The sequence below is a fragment of the Hippocampus guttulatus genome, chromosome 8, assembly GCF_054856545.1.
Source record: "Hippocampus guttulatus isolate MCC_2025c chromosome 8, RoL_Hgut_1.0, whole genome shotgun sequence".
In the NCBI taxonomy this organism is placed as follows: domain Eukaryota; kingdom Metazoa; phylum Chordata; class Actinopteri; order Syngnathiformes; family Syngnathidae; genus Hippocampus; species Hippocampus guttulatus.
Window position 1 is genome coordinate 22,834,822 of NC_141268.1, and position 17,720 is coordinate 22,852,541.

The window sequence follows — 17,720 nt, forward strand, 5'->3', positions numbered from 1 at the left end:
GGAAACATTTGGATTTGAAGAATTTTGGTCGGTCCGGCGTCTCATCTCATCGTCTGTGCGAGTGAGTGACAACGGCTTTATTCTGTTGGCTCGCTTGCTCGATCATATCGTGAAAAATAAAGCAACCACAAAGCATTGCAAATTTGATTTCTTCTCATCACAAACGGAATGAGATGGTTCGGCGTCTTAAACGGTTTTAAAGAGGCCGGACACGATGTAGTCCGAGGCCTCCCCGTCAATGAGGCCTGTCCCGTTCCGATGGATGAACCAGCAGGGCACGTTCTCGCCGGTCTTCACGTCGCCTCGGAAGTCTCTTTGCCAGCCCCTGCGAGGAGCGGGAAAACGCCGCGCTGAACAAAATGGCCGAAAGGGCAGCGCTCGTTTTCCGACGCCCGGCCGGGTCTGACCTGGTCACGTTCAGCTCTCGTCCCTTCACGTGCATGGTGGCGTCGGGTTTCTCCGGGACTTCTCCCGGACGCAAGTTGGAGACCTCGTACTCAATCCCGTGGTAGAACTGACCTGGAAAGGCAACCGCCAATCATTTGGAGGACTGTCTCGGCGCAAGCTTTTGCTGCTTCTTCCCGTCACTTTTGGGGTATAGCGTTACTCCCCCCCCCCCACCCCCCTCCGTCTGTCTAAATCCAAGGCCAAATCCATTCATCTTTCCGGCGCTCGTCCCCAATTGGATGACAGGTGAGTCGCGCACCTCACGCCGCCGGACACTCGACGTGCACGCTTTGGCAACGTGCGCCCGAGCACGCAGCCGAACGGATAAACTGCAAAAAGCGCCCGCCCTTCGCCCGAACAGAAACCGAGGTGGATGGTCACGGCGGCGGAACGGACACCATGACGATCGCTTCGTTTCCGTCGTGTGGCTCCGCCTCTCGATCGGGCGGTGGACTCGATGAGCGCGCGCGCGGTGCTCTACCTAGCAGACCGTGCACAGAAGGCGACAGCAGGTGGGTGTCCAGCGTGTAGAAGCCCAAATAATCCCGGTGGTACGGGTGCTTCTTCCACACTTTGTGCAGCAGGATCACAAACTTGACAGAATCTTTGAGGGTGACTGTCAGGCTGCGGTCTTTGGTCAAGAGAATATCCATCCTAGGGAGACAAGGAGAGACGGCACAAAGAGGATATCGGTTGCGTTTGGGGCGGGGGGGGGGGGGGGACAGGACGGCAGAGCTTCCACCGCTGCGCTTGCGCGATGGAGATGAGGACGCCCGAGGCACTTTGCCCTCGGGCGCACAAGCACTCACCCGTCTCCTTTGACGGAAGTTGCGTTGGACCACCGCAACTTGAGCCGACGAGTGCCGTCTTGGAAGACGGTGATGCCGTTGGTGCTCACCTCCATTTTCACCCCTAAATTTCGGTGAATGATGCCAAAGCGCCAAAAGTAGGTGTAGGTTTTCCCGTCGGCGGGGATTTGCTTGTCTCCGATGATCTGGCCGTTCACCAAAATCCCTGAGGAAAACCGAGACAAGGTTGCCGCGGTCGGCGTGGGGCCGCGGGCACCGGGACAAAGTTGAGGGGACGACGACGGTCGGGCAGAATTCATCCGCGTCGGGAACCGGATTTGTCCGCGCGCTTGCTCTGACCTGACTTGCTGTCTTTGACCAGGGTGAAAATAGTTCCCGGCTTGTCATTGATGTTGAAGCACAGGGCGTCGTCTTTGTCTGGGAGCTCGATCATGAAATGGGGATCTCCGTCCACTGCAAAAACCAACCCCCAAATGTCATGCCATTGATCAAATGGGAACCCCCTTTGGTAAAAATGGAGAGTACTGACCAAAATATGAGGGTGGAGCGTAGGCGTTGTGGGAAGGGACCATCCTATGATGATAACGTGCTGAGGTACAGCCCGGGAAAAAAAACGGTACGGCGGTTACATGCATTGTTTTCATTGTCTTCACAAACGCACAACACTGATGTCTGCCATTTGGGAAATTTGGGAAAAGAAAAACAAAGGTCTTACAGTCTCGTTCTGCTTGTTGTCTTTCCTCTGTGGGAGACAAAAGAGGAGAGCGAATCAATTGGGGAGACCTTGAGCGGCGCTTCCAGCGGATCTAACGATCGAAAGCTGGTTCGAATGAGCTCAAGAGATTTGTTGGGAAAAAGACATCACGAAATAAAGAAGCCTCCAGGTCTTACCCTCAGTCAGTTTGTCAGCGATGAGGGGGCTGTCTGGTCCCTTCTCGGTCTCGGGCTTGGTGACCACCATGGAGGTGAGAGGGGTGACAAAACTGTAGCGCAGGGACATGTCCAAGGCCTTGGCCGTGGCATTGACTTTCTCATCCGGGCTACCGCTCTTGCTGGAAGAAAGAACATGTCGAGGGGGCTTTCCTGCCAGGTTCCGAGATGCTGTCGGGAGTTTTTCCACGACATCCTCCTCGCTGAGACCACGCGTGCCTTCTTTTGGGGGACCTGACCTGAGTGCAGCGACCGATACGGCGTCGCTGCAGTCAGGTCAAGTCCCCCAAAAGAAAAGGCGCTTTCTCGTAAGAGCACTTTTGTCCTCTCTGGAGGAAATCAAAGCCTGTCTGGAAGTCGACTTTGCGAATTTGTCCAAAAGAAAGCAGAAGAGCGCAATCGACTGACCTCTTCTCCAGGAGCTGCTGGATGGTCAGGTAAGCCCACAGACGCTCTGTGAAATCCCCAAAAATGTACTCTTCATCGGGGTAAGTCGTGGCCCAATCCAGAGCGGCGCTCTTGCCCTGCACCTGGAAGTTGTCCTCAAACTGGAGGGAGGGAAAACAATTAGAGGAAGCGCGACCTGCCGCGGACCGCATTGAAATACGCAATATGGGGCGCGGCGGCGAACCCGAGCCAATTCCCTCAGTCAGCCCGCGAGGTTGCGTAGGGCTACGGCGTTCAACGAACGTTAGACGAGGTCTCACCCCCTGGCCGACCACTTCCACCAGGAAGTTGTCCAGGTTATTGTCCAGCAGCCGACCGGCCACCACAATCTCAGAGCCGTTAAACAACTGGCTGAAGTGGTTGGAGGTCAGGAAGTCCACTGCGTTGTCAGGGTAACGTAAATCCACTTCGGAAAGCAGCGGGCTGGACACCTCTTCGTAGAAACCCTGCAACGAATTCACCCACGCGCTTATTTGTCCGCCCCGGGGGGCAGCCGATGTCTATGATTACACGCTATTATTATTTCAACGCAACCGAACCAGATGTTAACGTGTCCGTTCATGCTTGGAGTTACGAGAGCCCCCGAGATGCCGCTTTTCATGTTAGCCTCGGTTGCTCCGAGTCCCTCTCTGCCACACTGCCTGCCCAATGGTGTTCCACAAGGTTCTATTTCAGACCCCCCATCGGTCTCACTGGATTTTCCGGCCCTGGACTCCATCTTAGGAAAACATAGTACTTCCTTTCTCGACTGTGCCGGATGACAGTCGGGTCTCTGTCCCGCCGAGGAAAAAAAAGGTCTGGGTTCTCCTCAAGACCGGTTTGGGAAATCAAAGCGTGGATGTCACAGATTTTCTTGAAATGTCCACGAAACCAAACACAAGTTATGGCGTTTGGGGCCATTGGCCCAAGAGGGAGCACGTCACCCTGATTCTGGCTTCCCACGACTCCGATTTTAGCGTCCGTTTTATGAAAGCTCAATTTATTTTTTCAGATCTTGCAATGGTCTGCCCCCAGCGTAGCTCCCCAAGCACCTCCACCCCTGCCGCACCCGCCCGGTGCCTCAGGTCCGCGGACCGCTATTAGTGAGAACTAAGCGGGGCCTCAGAGGGGGTGGAGCCTTTCCCGCCGCCGCTCCTTCCCATTGGAATGACCTTCCGTTAAATGCGAGGCAAGCCCCCTCGCTGTGCGTTTTTCAAAGTCGTTTGAAGACCCCTCTTTGTTCCTTGACTTTTGACCCCGGATGAGACTGACACGGATCTTTTGTCTGCGTGCGTGTGTATGGATGGATGGATAGAGTGGCATGATATGGTATGGCGGAGACCTTCAGCTGAAGAGCTGCATCTGAGCCTTCAAAGATTCTGCGAGCCAATCCCTTGTTTTTTTGACTCAGCACACTCAAGAAGCCGTAGTCCACATCGTTTCCAAATCCAAGAGAGAAAAGTGTCATGTTGCCAGCATTGGCGGAGGCCATATTCTCCTGGATCTTTTTCGGATCGGTCTCACCTGCGGAAGACAGAAGCGGGCGCCCAGACTTTATCGAAGCAGGAAACGAGAGCCCGCCCATCGGGAGACGCAAAGCCGCGCGCGCGCGCTAACCGGTATTGGGCATGCCGTCAGTGAGTAAAAGGATCATATTGATGCTTCTCTCCGGGATCCTCTTCTCTGCTCTGTCCGTCAGCAGCATCTTGACACCTCTTAGCAATGCGCCATTGATGTCGGTGCCTGGAAAGACAACAGACGATGAGGGAAGCCTTTGCGGGTCCATCATCGATTGCGGCTCTTCCGTTCCGTACCCCCTGAGGCGTATAACCCCTTGACGTATGCCATGGCCTGGGTCACATTCTCCTTTGTCGCTTTGGTCAGCGTTTCCTTCCACCAAATGATTTCGTCATCAAACGGGACGATGGCAAAATAGTCGTCCTCTTTCAGATCTTGAAGGATGGCTTGCATTGCCTCCAGGGTCTGGAAAGAAAACATTTGCGCATCGTATGCAGAAAGCAAAACCTCCTCAATCCTTGTTTGTTTGTTTTGTTTTGTTTTTCTGTTCCCCCCGCTGTCTGCGGTCGTTCTCACTCGAATCGGTCTCCCGCGGCGCCGCGGGCGGTGTTCTCTTTTTCGAAAGAATGGAAGCAAGACTACAACCTGTCGGGATGTAGACCGGGGAGCGCATCTTAAAGATACGTCTCGGTAGCATGCCTGCGGGGGGGAGAGAGCGCCGGTGGCTGGCTCGCTCACCGGGGGCCCAGATTCTGGGCCCGTCCGGCGGTCCAATACTCCATCCGACTTTTGCGTGTGCCGTGTGATTCTTCCTACCGCAGTATAATCTTATCATCATTGATATTTTTCAACAATGCTAACATAATAATAACAGCGAAAACAACAATGATAGCAATACAAATAGCTGGGTCGCGATTGGCGCGGTCGATTCCTCAAAATGTTCCGCACAATGATGACAATGTGCTTCTTGTTTCCATTTGAACCTTCCTCTTCTTTCTTCCTTGTATTTACGTACGCGCGCCAGTATTTGACCGAAACCGTCAGCTCATGCAAAGTGACACAAATGTTCCGACAATCTCTTACCTGGTGCATTTTATTTCCAGACATTGAGCCGCTACGATCAATCACAAAAACCACATTTGTTGGGACTCTCGGCAGACCGGGCGGGGCAAAGAAGTGCACAAAGTATCCGTTGACAATCTGGAGGTGGAGGGGGGCAGAAGAGGTCCGTAAGTCCAATGACAAGCAAACAAGCCAAGCCAAACGATCCCTCAAAAAGAAGTTCACAGAAGACCTGAATGTCCCCGAGGCTGGAGGTGCGTTTCACATCGTACGTGATGACGAAATCTCCGTCGATCAGTGTTCCATCACAGCCCGGACATTTTCTCTGCTGATCCAGACTGGGCGAGAAGGCGACGTGTGCCTAAAAGTAGGACCAAATCTCAACATCAACCAACTCCAAAATGACGAGCGGTGAGGAAGGCGTCCCTCTGAGGCTCGTTGCCATTGAGAGTTTGCGATATTAAGGGTGACCAAGGCCGCGCTATGCTGCGCGATTAAAAACAAACACGTGGACTCTGATAGTTTCAGATCGGAACGGGGCCTCTGCCGAAGGCGGATGCAAATCCGATATGTAGCAGATAGCCACCAAGCCAGCGCAACGTCACACGGCATATCAACTACGTCGAGGCAAGCTTGACGTCTTACAAATACTGCGTATGGGTGATGTAAAAAGAAAAATCCCATTTTGAGGGTCGCAAAACGTACCTTCTTCTCGGTGACGGTTTTCTCCACCAGGGGGAGCAGCTCATTGGAGAGGAACGTGGCGTGGGTCTCGACGTAAGCGATGCCTTGAGGCTCGTAGATGTTTGCGACGATCTGATTCAAAGACGTAAAGCGATTGTCACGCTTGATTCGGCAGCGGTTGCGGGGGATGGCTCAAGGAAGATGAGCCTGACCTGAAACTCCTGGACAAGTTGTTTGGGTTTCACCCGGGTCAGGATCTCGTACTGGCCCAGTTTCCGCTGAAGCAGCTCCTCGTGGGTCAAAACGAAAGTCACGTTACTTTTGGCCGCGATGTTGACAGACACCGAAAACGTCTCCATCTTCCTGCCGGAAGCCCTGCGTAGGAGCGCCACAAATCAGTCGTGGGCGACGCGATCGGGGAAAACCTTTCGTTTGCCCTCGCCGACTTACTTGACCAGCCCGGCCGTCTGTCCTGAGGAAACGGCCTTTTCGTACTGTTTCTTGGCTGTCTCTTTCTCCTTCACCTCTCCCACGTACACTAGACCATCGATTTCCCTGAGAAAGGTGAAGAAAGCGTCAGACCGAAGCGTCCCGGCTCGCGGCGGACATGAAGTGCGTTCCCGGTCACGTAACAGGAAAGCAAGGCTCGGGCTGGTTTGGCATCGTGCGCCGAACCGTGACCTATGACCCGGGGTCCGTAGCGCACCCCGATTTTAGGCCTGCCACGACACCCCGAGCGATCAAACATTTCGACCACGGCGCCCCTGAAAGGGGGGCTGGGTTCACCGGAACGACACGGGGTTTGACACGGCTCCTCTGAGATGGCGTCGCAAGGGCCATACATGGAGAAGTTGGTGATGAAGGCCGTTTTAGGGAGCTGCACTTCAAAGAAGATTTCCTGCGAGACGTTGGCTTTGTTCAGAGCCGTGGAGGTCATGACGGTGTGAGCGAAACGAGACGTCACGGCGCAGTCCACCTTCACGCTGAGCACCTCCGCCTGAGATGGAGAAATGATCACGTCGGGGACAGAAATACTCTTTCAACGAGATCCGTACGCATCGGGACAATACAGCGGATGAATCCTAGCGGATCCTTTGCTCACCGTGACAGCCTGCGCACTTCTTTTCTGGAAGGAAAAAAAAATGTGACGGTTTGAGAAGCAATGGCTCGATGGGGCACATGTGAATTGCAAATGGTTTTAAATGACATTTTTGTCTTGCACTCTATGTATGTTGTTCTAGTAAAATGAGTCAACCTGCTTTTATTTCAGTGCTTTGTTTGGAAATGTCTTCATAACACAAGCCAGTGCTATGTTTTTATTGATTTGAAATGCCCCCTCCCCAAAAGAAAATGCAGCGGAATCACAAACGACTCACTGTAAGCTCGGTTAAACTACTTGGTCAATGTACCACTGTGCACTAATTTCTGCCAAATACCTGCAGAGGCCTGGCAGAATGTCTTGCCTCCTACAAAAACAAACACAGCAGAGAAAGACGCAGGATCGAAATCAGAAAACATTGCTGCAAGGCGGCAAAATTGCTCAAATAGGTCAGAAGTCCGAACGTTACCTCTGCGCCTCCATCCGGCCCGGGGATGACCAAAGCGCCCTGAGCCGGGCCGGGCAGCCGCAGGCAGGCGGCGCCCCACAGTAGCAGCAGCAGTCCGACAGTCCGTGTTCCAGACATGACCAAAGCTCAACTGAACACCGGAGCGCTTCACCGGTGAGATTGGGGCTCTGGCCAAAGGGAGGGACAGAGTGCTGACCAATCCTGGTGCCTGGAAAAAAATAATATCAAATAAAAATCTAGCGCCAAATGACTCCACTGCCAAATGTTTTTTGCTGACGGGACAGTGGATTCCCATGAAACCACATTGCTGTTTAACTTCTGTACGCGCACATTTGCTATGCTAGGTGTGTTGAATGTCTTTTGAATGCTTTTCCGGCTAGATAGAAATCCAGCTTCTTTCATCTTCGGCAGCTGGCTAAAGTTAAGGCTCGCCTTTCTCATCAGCACTTTGAAACAGTCATTCGTGCCTTCGTCACATCCCGGCTGGATGACCGTCATGCATTTGACTTTGGAGTCGGCCAATCCTCCATGTAGCGTCTCCAGTTGGTCCAGAATGCTGCCGCTGGCCTCTTGACCGGTACTCCGGCATCCCTTCACTGGCTCCCTACACATTTTAGAGTTCTTTTCAAGATCCTGATTTGTTTTCAAATCTTGAAATGGCCTGGCCCCACTTTGCCTTGCGGAGCTCCCCCACCCCCCCGACACACTTGCCCGGTCGGTGCCTCAGGTCTGACCTCTTTACCTTTGCCGCCTGTTTGAGACAAACATTTCTGAAAAGGCACAGCTGCACTTAGTAACCTACTGTGTTACACAAAAAAAAAAAACAAGTGTCCATTTGGAGTTTGTGTTCGGCGGAAGGCTCGATCCATCCAAGTTCACAATTTGAGAGTATCTTGAGTCAATGAGTGATATTTAGGACAGCAGTAAGGGGGAAAAAAAACCACACGAGTTTTAAGTAATGGCAGCAATTTTTTAATTGAGTCATGCGGAAAAAAGTATGAACAGAAAACAAGTCGTCACTTCTCAGCATTGAGTGGGAGCGCAACAGTCTGTCTCATTTCATGTCATGTGCTTTATTGTCCCCACAGGGAAATTCATCACGGACACTCGACCGGTTCTGCAGTTTGCATTTGGCAGCATCATCCAAGAAACAGGTTGCACCCACATTAGGGAAAGAAAAAAAAAAAAAGCACGATGCTGGGTAAGTGAAGTCTTTCGGTTGAGTGCAAATTAGCCTACATATTTGCCTTGATGATCTTAACTCATTCAATACTAGCCAATTCTGAAAAGACGTTTAAAAACGTCTTTGGGAGTGAATGAGTTAATAGATGGAGAAACAGGAAGACCGTTGGGAAAGGTTGAGCTGGCTCAGAGAATCTTCGGCCAGCCCACACTCGTGCCGGTTGGGTCAGACGGCATTTTTCGAGCCAGTCTCATCATGGATTTGGATGATTGCTAAGGGCCAGCGTTTTCAGGGCATGCGGATTCATCCGAGTCCTCAGAAAGACAGATCGGTTGCGATTGCGTACCGTGCACATTTGACTCATTCGTCAAGGTTGAGACCTTGTGCAAATTGCAAAGTACAACTCTTTGAATAAACCCCCGCTGTGTCAACACTGACTCCCTTTTAGGTTTACTGTACGCCCACAGGTTCTGGGAAATGGTGGGGGGGGGGGGGGGGGTGGAGTTTGGAAATCTATTGAAAAGCGGCGACTTGACTGTACGGCGCATTTTCCGAACCGAATCCTGCAAACGAGGCGCTACTTGTTGAACACGCTGGCTCCCGGGCCTTTGGCAGCGGGTTTGTCCAGGGACGTCTCGGCCCCCGTCCTGACGTTGCTAAACACCGATGGCGCGACTTTGCCCATGCGCTCTGAAACAAGAGCGACAGATATCGAGGTGAGAGAGTCAAGCAAAAGCCGGCGAAACGGCATTCTGTAACGGAAACATCAAATCAAGCGTGAGCTCGTTTCCCGTTTGAGTTTCAGTGTCAGCTGTGAGTGGTTTGGGGTTTTGTCTCCGGTGAAAATGATTTCAATCGACAGCAGCGCTCCGAAAGACTCAGCGCGGTTGAATCGGGCCGAACGTGCCCTCGATACCGAATGAGTGCCGCATTCTGGATCGTTTGATTTGCCCTCGGACGCGACGTCAACGGTCTGACGACCGAGCCGTCCGGAGGGGCGCAGAAGAGGTCCGGAAGTCCAGCGACGAGCACGCCGTGGCTATCCAAACAATCGGCGGGAGGTCGCTCAAAGCAGCTGACGCACCGATGCCCAAGTGCCATCCTGGGCGGAGATCGTCCAATCGAAGAGGGAGACTCGCCGGATGGGAAAAAGGCTGATCGGGAGCGGACGGAACAACCCGCGTGACTTACCGCATTCGGCCATGACCTCGTAGGTCTTACTCTTGACTTCGCCCTTCAGGCCCAGTTTGCTGCGGGCTCCTTTCAGGTCCTCCTCCTTCATGGGCGGACGCTTCTTCTTTTTCACGTCGCCTGGCTTGGATGGACACAAGAGCGCTCGCTAGCCAGCCAGAGGAGACGAAAAGACGAAGAGTCCCTTTGACACAACTTTACCTGTGACATGTTGCTGCCGCTTGCAGAGTCCCTTTCTTTGCGCTGGCTCCGCTCCGCGCCCGGGGTGCGTCTCGTACCTCCGGCCAGCCTGGCGCGATGCGCGTATATATACGGGCTTTATTTTTAGACCGGCGACAGACCCGGCCAGTGACTCGGGGGGAGCCTCCGCTCACCGCCGCCTGTCGTCAGCGTCTATTATTAGCCGTGATGCGAGGGCCGGAGCAGCCACGCCGCCGCGAGCTGGCGGACCAAACTAAAAGTTGCTCTTCCCTCACCGAGCGCTTTCTACGGCAGCCGTTTCAAACGGGGCCGATCATCCACTATCAAATGAATTGCTCCAGACGCCAGCCCGATTCGAGCCAAGTTGAGGCACCGACACGATTCAAAGGAGACATCAACAATTTCATTGCTAGCAAAGACAAGAGAGCTCATGTTGAAAGCCATCAACGGGATTGTCGCGAGCAAGGAAACATCAACTCTAAATTAAACACGACTCCCCAAAAAGCTGGGAAAGGGTCACGTTTACCGCCGTGCGCCTTCACCTTCTCCTTTCACAGCGTTCGAAAAGCCTTTGGGAACGGTGGACGCGAGAATCGCGGAAGCTGCCTGGCCGGAATGCTTTGCCCTACTCGCTTCGACTGTTCGACGGCCTCCGTATTTGACGCCGCAGCGTGCGGCCCGCAGGCCTTTGCAACGGGAGACGGGTCTGGACCGCGGACGGTCTCGTCGCCGCGGTCTTTTGCGAGCAGGCCGCGCGCAGAACCCGCTTTGGCCTCGTCGTGCTGAAAGAAGCGGGGGGGGGGGGGCATGAAAAAGACCTCGCTTGGATGGCGGCGCGCGTTGCCCTGCATCACATTCTTTATTGGTAAATCGTCCCCAATGACCTTCCCCTCTCCTTCTGAATCCGTTTTGCCAAACAACAGACAAGGGTGGAGACAAACACGGCGCGGATTTCCCTCCTTTCGAATCAAAGGTATTTGACGTGCCAGCCTGGAATCCGCATCGTCGCCGTCACAGGAAACATTTTGAACCCAACCACTTTGAAAGGGTTGCGTCACTCGCACCGAGTGCAGACAGTTGCACGGGCGCACCCACACACAGGGAAATATTGGACCCAAACACCCCCTCTACCGACAGTTTGGTCCACAGTCACCAAACAGTCTTGAGGTCTATGCGCATCACATTCTTGGAATCAGAACGCCCCATCACGCCTGAACATCCGGAGCTCCACCAACATCCAAAGTCCCATCAAATAGAACAAACAAACAAAACAGCTGCTGGTCATGTCACTCGGGCACGCGGATGTGCCAAAGAAAAAAGAGAAACACTGCGGTGAGTTGTGCAAGGGAAGGACGGGACAAAGATCACTTCTCGCGCCATCAGACAGCGACTGACAAACAAGAGTGGAGCTGCAGTCCTGAAAGACACGCTGCGGCGGAAGGGGGCGCTAGTTAAGGACTTTGGCTTTTTTTTTTCTTCTTTCTTTAAGCTTAATTCTGCTGCATACCGCTATCGGCACGCGCTAACTCGAACACGAGCGTCATTTACAGGAGCGTGGAATGGTGCCCAAGGCTCCTCCGAGCCTGACGAGTGACCAGCAGAGCCCGTGCGCAGGTCCAAGGCGGCGCATCGTCAAATAAAATCCCATTCGACGAGGAGGAAGAAAGCGTTCGCATGGTGGCCGGACGCTGCCGTCACGCGCTCCATTTTCCTGCTCGACTCACACGGCCCTCACTCGGGGGGGGGGGGGGGGGGGGGGGGGGTGACGTGTCAAAGTGCAACAAGTGAGAACCGAGCCAAGTGCGCTTTAACCCGCAGGAGTCCTTTCGGCCATGAAAAGGGGTTTTCCTATGCTTGAAAGGGTTTTTGAGGAGGTCGCCGGGGCGCCCTTTCGCCGAGGCGCTCGGTCACACGGGGATCCCCATGCGCAACTTCTTCTTCTTAACCGCCTTCAGGCCCGCGAGGCGGCGAACGTCGTCCTCGTCCGACTCGTCCATCTCATCGTCTGCTGAGAAAAGGATCTTAAAAAAAAAAAAAAGTGGAATGCGAGTTCAGGCTGACGTGAAAGATTTGCAGAAGCTCGCGCGTGACCAAAATGAGTGACATTCCAAAGTTCGATGCGTCAAGATATTTACGATATAAGATATACGCACTTTGTCATCTGTTAAGACCGAGTATGTTATTGTGTACACGGTTCCGATATTTAAACCTTTTTATGCAGCATTCGGCGCCAACCTGAACACTTGGCAGTCACCTTTGCTGTCCGTACCGGCGCGTCCATTTTAGTTTTGTTTTGGGGTTTTTTTGAACACATATTTGGCCCATGCATCGCGACGAGTTCATGAAAACCAGCTCGGCGGTCACTTCCTCCTGCAAAGCCATCTCCAAATAAAGCTTCCCGCTACGTGTTCGTGACAACCTTTGGGGTGGACGAATTGCACTGCGCGAGGGGACGACGCAAGTAAAATGACATCGAGTACGTGAGCGGCGGTCGATGACGTCTCCTCAATTTGACCCCTTCCAAGCGTAAAAGAAGACGGAAAGATCCCCAAACGGGGGCGCGGCGCGCTACGCCGCAAACGACCCAACCGCCGCCAATGTCCATTTCGGATATGAGCCGAGGCGGCGAAAGGGATCTCGTTCAAGTGTCGGGACGTCGCGAGGAGGCGCAGCGGGGGACACTCACCTCCGACTCCGAGTCGTCGTGGGACAAAGCCCGCCGGTAGCGCACCTTGCCGTTACCCCGCGAGTCCTCTTCTCTCTCCTCCAGCTTGGCCTTGGTCCGGTGCTTCTTCATGAGGAAATTGTCCACCACCCAAAACATGAGGGCCTGCGGACGACGAGGCCGAGCTTCAGCGGGCGCTCGCTACATTTGCCGCCAAACGGGCGCGGCGCCGCTTCTTTGAAATATCCGCCACAACGGGAGAAGCGCCGCACTTACGTTGACGAAAAAGGGAACGATGAGCATGACGATGGCCAGTTCCAAGTCGGGATTCTCGATGGGGTTGAGGAGCGCCAGCTGCAAGGCACATTTTGCACATTACGCACACACGGGGAAAACGCGTCCGGCCGGGATTTTGCGACGGCTGCCCTCAGAGGGACCAACGTGAACGACGCTCGACGCGACGCTCGACTTTTCTTCAACGTGGCGCGGCTGGCACCTTTGGTCGGGCCTCGCGCTCGACGCGCCGGCTCGCAGCTGTGATTCGAACCGAGAACCTTGGTACTGCGCGACACGAGCTTCAGAACGCGACTCCGAGTGGCGCCCGGACAGCCCTCGACTGTTAAGCGCGTCAGGCGGCAAGCGCGAGAAGGTGGATGCTGCGTGACCCAAAAACTGGTTTTGAACTCCGAGCGCGAGTGAGAACGAGAATGAGAACGGCCACTCGACTCTGACTGAAGCGCTTTGTTTGAGGAGGCCCGCCTCGCGCCGAGAGCTCTCGCCGCTGGAAAAAGTGGCGTCTCTGTGCGCTCGGTCAAAGGCCGCTCTGTAGCGCTGCGAGCGAAACCCAAGAACATTCGGCCATTTTGCCCCCAGAAATGGAAAGCTCCGGGCTTCGGTCCCAAAATGGAAGGGGTTCTTCCTCGGGCCGGCGACGCCACACCCCTTCCCTTTTCTCGACAAGCGGGTCAGCGTCTGCGCAATGGTGCAAATAAATCCGCAGGAGCGACGACGTAACCTCGGGGGCAGGGGCACCACATGCAGGGGGGTGGAAGGTGCACGCGATGATGATTCTGAGGGCTCACGAACGACAGGGTAGAGAGCCGGGGGGGGGGGTTCCGGCGCGGGGCTCCCAATCCTGCTCCTGGCTGCAGGTCATAAAAGGAGAAGCTGAAAAGCCAACGCGCAGCCCAACGGCCCGCCTGGCTCGGAAAAGAGCGACGGCGCGTCCCGGCGACTTGACGAGCGGGTGCCCGGGGGGCATCGGCAACAAATGACTCTTCACAACTATTTCCGATGCGACCGAGACTGACCTTCTTCCACTGGGGAATGAGGAGGACCAGCATGATGAGCACTTTCTCAAACATCATGATGAGGATGTAGAGAAGACACTGGCCCAACCACGCCGTGCACTGCACAGGCTCTCCTAAACAGCGCACGGAAGGACATGACAAACAACAAGGTGAAGTTATCAGCCAGGCGATTGGATTTATTATTATTTTTTTAATCGCACAGTTTGCCGGCGCTCGTTGTCGCGGCATACGCAGGAAGCCAACGATTACGTTTTCCAGGTTTGGTCACAGGACGCCGCGCGTACAGCGCATTGGGGCTACAAACTTCCATCGACATGACCAGAAAATTCGCAGCTCATCACAAATCGACGCTAATCAAGTCATGATGACAGGAAGTGTTTATTTGTCTGAAACACACCCTGAGGCCCGACGTAAGCGTTAAGAGAGGTGCATGCAAAATAGGAAAGCGAAGAGCGTCCGCTCCCTTCGTAAACGACGGAATGAAGACGTCGAGGGAAGAAAATGCTTCCGATCGTCTTTCTTCTTATTTTGATGGAAACAATCCCGATCGAAAAATTCCGACACATGTTGTTTTCACGCCTTTGTCGTCATTGGCATTTGTTGGCGCTCGGACTTTCTGGGAGAGCTCCGCTGAAATTTCGAAATCCTAAAGTCGACGCGTGGTCATAAAGGAGACCGACACGCCGACAGCGGAGAAGAGACGAGCCTTGTCGCGCTCGTTGCCGCCCCCCTTTGGTCATTAGCGGCATAAACAGAGCGTGCCGGGTGACACGCGCGCCGGCGCACAGACGCGGAGAGCTCACCGTATTCTCCGAAGCGGAGAGACTCCCATTGCCTCCACTCCACGACCGCGCTGACGGCTCGCACGCCGGCGTAGATGAACAGCATGCCCAGCGAGGCGTCCAACAGGAAGTTAATGAGGTATCTAGGAAAGGAGAATGAGTCGCCGTGCGCCCGCCGGCTCGGAGGACCTTCGACGTCGGCTCGATCGACGCGCGGCGGCGCCAGCGGCTCAAATGAAAAGTGTGACTCACAGTGAGCAGGGGTCCTCCTCGGTCAGGTCTGACAGGTAAACATTAGCAAAGTGGATGAAGAGCATCCCGATCGCCTGTTTGGAAGTATCCAGGAACCTGCCATGGGAAGACGATCACATCGAGTCGTCACGTACTTCTTGGTTCGGGCACGTGGTTCTCGGTAGGACACGCCTTCTTGCATCAAAGCCCGATGGAACGACATTCTACACGTCGCATGGTCATCATCGATCGCGGGGCACACGTGGCCCGGGCGCACTCACCATCGCGCCCGGGGACAATTTCAGAGCGTTCAATCAACCTACTCTGCCCGTATTTGGAATGCTGGTGGGAGAGCATGCCGACTCCACGCAGGAAGGCCAGAGCAGGATTCAAACCCGCGACCTCCGCACAGTGAGGCGGACGTGCTAAACGGTCGCCCGCCCCGCATGCCCCCACCCCACCCAAGTTTGAGAGATTATTTTCTCAACTCTCCCTTTTTCAATCCGCCAGAAAAGTGCACCCGCATCCAAGATTTGGTCAAAACAACAAAACGATCGTCCTGCCTCGACCCCTCGTGGCATTCACAATCATGCTGTGCGTGCGGCCTCACGTGAAGACGGCAGAGGGATGGCGATTGTCAACAACTTACCAGATCCTCCAGGGTCTCCTTTCGTGTTTGGGCTCCCGCAAGCGTTTCACTGTGCCGGAATGAGAGAGGATGCCGTTAGTGTGACGATGCAACGGATCAAACGTGCGTGCGTTCGCGCCACGGCCCGCTGGAATTCATGAAAGGCTTTGCCTCACGAGGGGGCCGCGAGTGCGCGGCTGAGATCAGACGGGAGGCGGGGTACGCCCCGGACCGGTCGCCAGCCAATTGCCGGACACGCACAAAGACCAAGATCAGGGAAAATCTCACAGCTGAATGCAGAAGCCCCGCCTGTAACGAATTCCAACGGGTCAATGCAGTCCGACTGGTTTTATGCAAGAGAGTGCGCAGCCGGCAGCGAATGGGCGTCCCACCAAAATATGGTTTCCGCCGCTGGCAACGGCGGCCGTCTTGCCATAAAAACGCCCCCCCCCCCCCCCCGAGTGTTTTTGTCTTTCATGTGGGCAAGCTGCGGGACGTTACATCATGCTGTGGGCAAGAAACGCAACTTCACACTGAACACACCCAGCACACTCCCTGGTTGGGATGTGTGAATATTACGGGTGACCTCACGCAGACGGGCACAGACACACTCAAATGTCTGCTCACACAGTTTGGAGGGAGGGGGGAGGAAAAAAAAAAACATCGACAAGAGGCGACGCCGTGACGGGACACGCTCAATGAGGTCACAAAGCTGTCAGTGCCGTGCCAGACGCTGACCCAACGGGGTCCACTGTCACCTAAACGATAGCAAACTACCATCATTTGTAATTTGACCTAGCCTTCCACAGAATGTTTTTTTTTTTTCTTGCATCCATCTGTCAGGCAACGGTCGACTTCTCTGTTATCTAACTAGGAAGCCTCCGGTTGCTGGAGCGTTTTGATGCATCGATGAACGGCCCGGACGGGCTCTTTGGACGGTACATCGTGCTGTCGCCTGCTCAGTCAGGCTTTCACGGAAGCTTTTCTCGCGGGGATGATAAAACCATATCTGGCAGGCGCACGTGAATCTTTTCACATTGGAAGCGTTTCCCAGCTCATCGAGAAGACAGCTCGTCCCAAGAGAGGATGGATCTCATTTCCCCCTCGAAAATCGGGGGCGGGCCAGGGTGGCGCGTGAGTCCGACGCGCGTGTCCATACTCACGCATGAGGATGCTGAACGCCATCACGGCGAGGAGTCCTTGAAGGAAGATGCCGAACGAGTCCATTAGAGCGCCGTTCTCGCATCCGCCGCTATCAATGGCGGGGGTCGGGCCCGAGGACGCGTTGCCGAGGGACCAAGCGGGCGGCCCCGCCGCGTCCCCCGGCTTGGAGAGCCCACTCTCAGCCATGGTGTGAAAAATACGGAGCGGACGCAGGGGCGGCAGCTCGGACGGTCGCTTCCTGCGGCTGCGGCAGATGTTGGTCAGCTAATCGATGGAGAGAGCGGCACGACCTTGCGGGAGAGATGGAGACCTCTCATGCTTCATCCCCACCTCCGCGCATGGATGAAGTACCTCGAAGATCAAAGAGGGGGCGGAAACTTTTGAATAAACGCCGTCGCGCGACATCGACGCCAACTTCCAAAGGTTCGGCGGGTGACGATGAACATCCGCTGACTCGGGTCAGCAAGTCGACCGAGTCACCGCGCTGAACCCGAGTACAGCAATTTGGATGCAAAAAGCATGATTTCGTTTCACCAAAACGCCCATTCAACAAAAGAGCGCCACGCACGGAGAATTAATCGATAGCAAAAACAAAACGAATGATGCTGCTGTACTAGCTTAAGCACTTAGCTTCCAAGCTAACTATTCGGCACCGCCAAGCTATAAGAACAAAGGCCGTTTCTTGCCGTAGACGTCGAAGGCATTTAAGCGGCCACGCCGTCGTCTCGACGCCGGCTAAAGTGCTCGTCCCGTGGCTTCTAAAAACCCGACCGAGATGAAAAATTGCAGGTCATGACTCGCTTGCATCGCGCAGGTTCCTCACACAGCTTTCCGTGTTGACAGACGCTTGAGTCACGTGACACACCGCGAAATGTACTCTGGGAAATGAAGTGCGGAAAAGCAGGCCAACAACGACATCGA

General features: G+C 54.5%; 3 protein-coding genes across 3 annotated transcripts; all 3 read right to left on the bottom strand.

The window, feature by feature from the left end:
• Nucleotides 1-39: 39 nt before the first annotated feature.
• Nucleotides 40-7,608, bottom strand: itih3a.1 (inter-alpha-trypsin inhibitor heavy chain 3a, tandem duplicate 1). The gene is made up of 22 exons (XM_086118645.1): nt 7,445-7,608; nt 7,313-7,342; nt 6,979-7,002; nt 6,719-6,873; nt 6,327-6,431; nt 6,089-6,251; nt 5,898-6,008; nt 5,425-5,553; nt 5,214-5,330; nt 4,427-4,595; nt 4,230-4,355; nt 3,955-4,136; nt 2,894-3,079; nt 2,595-2,734; nt 2,148-2,308; nt 1,972-1,998; nt 1,786-1,845; nt 1,596-1,709; nt 1,257-1,461; nt 929-1,101; nt 408-519; nt 40-325 (listed from the first exon to the last, which is right to left on the bottom strand). Exons 1-22 carry the CDS (start codon nt 7,559-7,561, stop codon nt 187-189), a joined length of 2,745 nt encoding a protein of 914 aa, XP_085974771.1. The 5' UTR covers nt 7,562-7,608; the 3' UTR covers nt 40-186.
• Nucleotides 7,609-8,393: 785 nt separating this feature from the next.
• On the bottom strand, nt 8,394-10,716 carry mustn1b (musculoskeletal, embryonic nuclear protein 1b). The gene is made up of 3 exons (XM_086118647.1): nt 10,020-10,716; nt 9,819-9,942; nt 8,394-9,317 (listed from the first exon to the last, which is right to left on the bottom strand). The coding sequence occupies exons 1-3, from the start codon at nt 10,026-10,028 to the stop codon at nt 9,205-9,207; spliced, it is 246 nt and encodes an 81-aa protein (XP_085974773.1). The 5' UTR covers nt 10,029-10,716; the 3' UTR covers nt 8,394-9,204.
• A 126-nt stretch (nt 10,717-10,842) lies between these two features.
• stimate (STIM activating enhance) lies at nt 10,843-17,649 on the bottom strand. The gene is made up of 8 exons (XM_086118646.1): nt 16,799-17,649; nt 15,657-15,705; nt 15,029-15,124; nt 14,798-14,919; nt 13,995-14,107; nt 12,961-13,038; nt 12,706-12,849; nt 10,843-12,040 (listed from the first exon to the last, which is right to left on the bottom strand). The coding sequence occupies exons 1-8, from the start codon at nt 16,983-16,985 to the stop codon at nt 11,927-11,929; spliced, it is 903 nt and encodes a 300-aa protein (XP_085974772.1). The 5' UTR covers nt 16,986-17,649; the 3' UTR covers nt 10,843-11,926.
• Between the last annotated feature and the right edge of the window lie 71 nt (nt 17,650-17,720).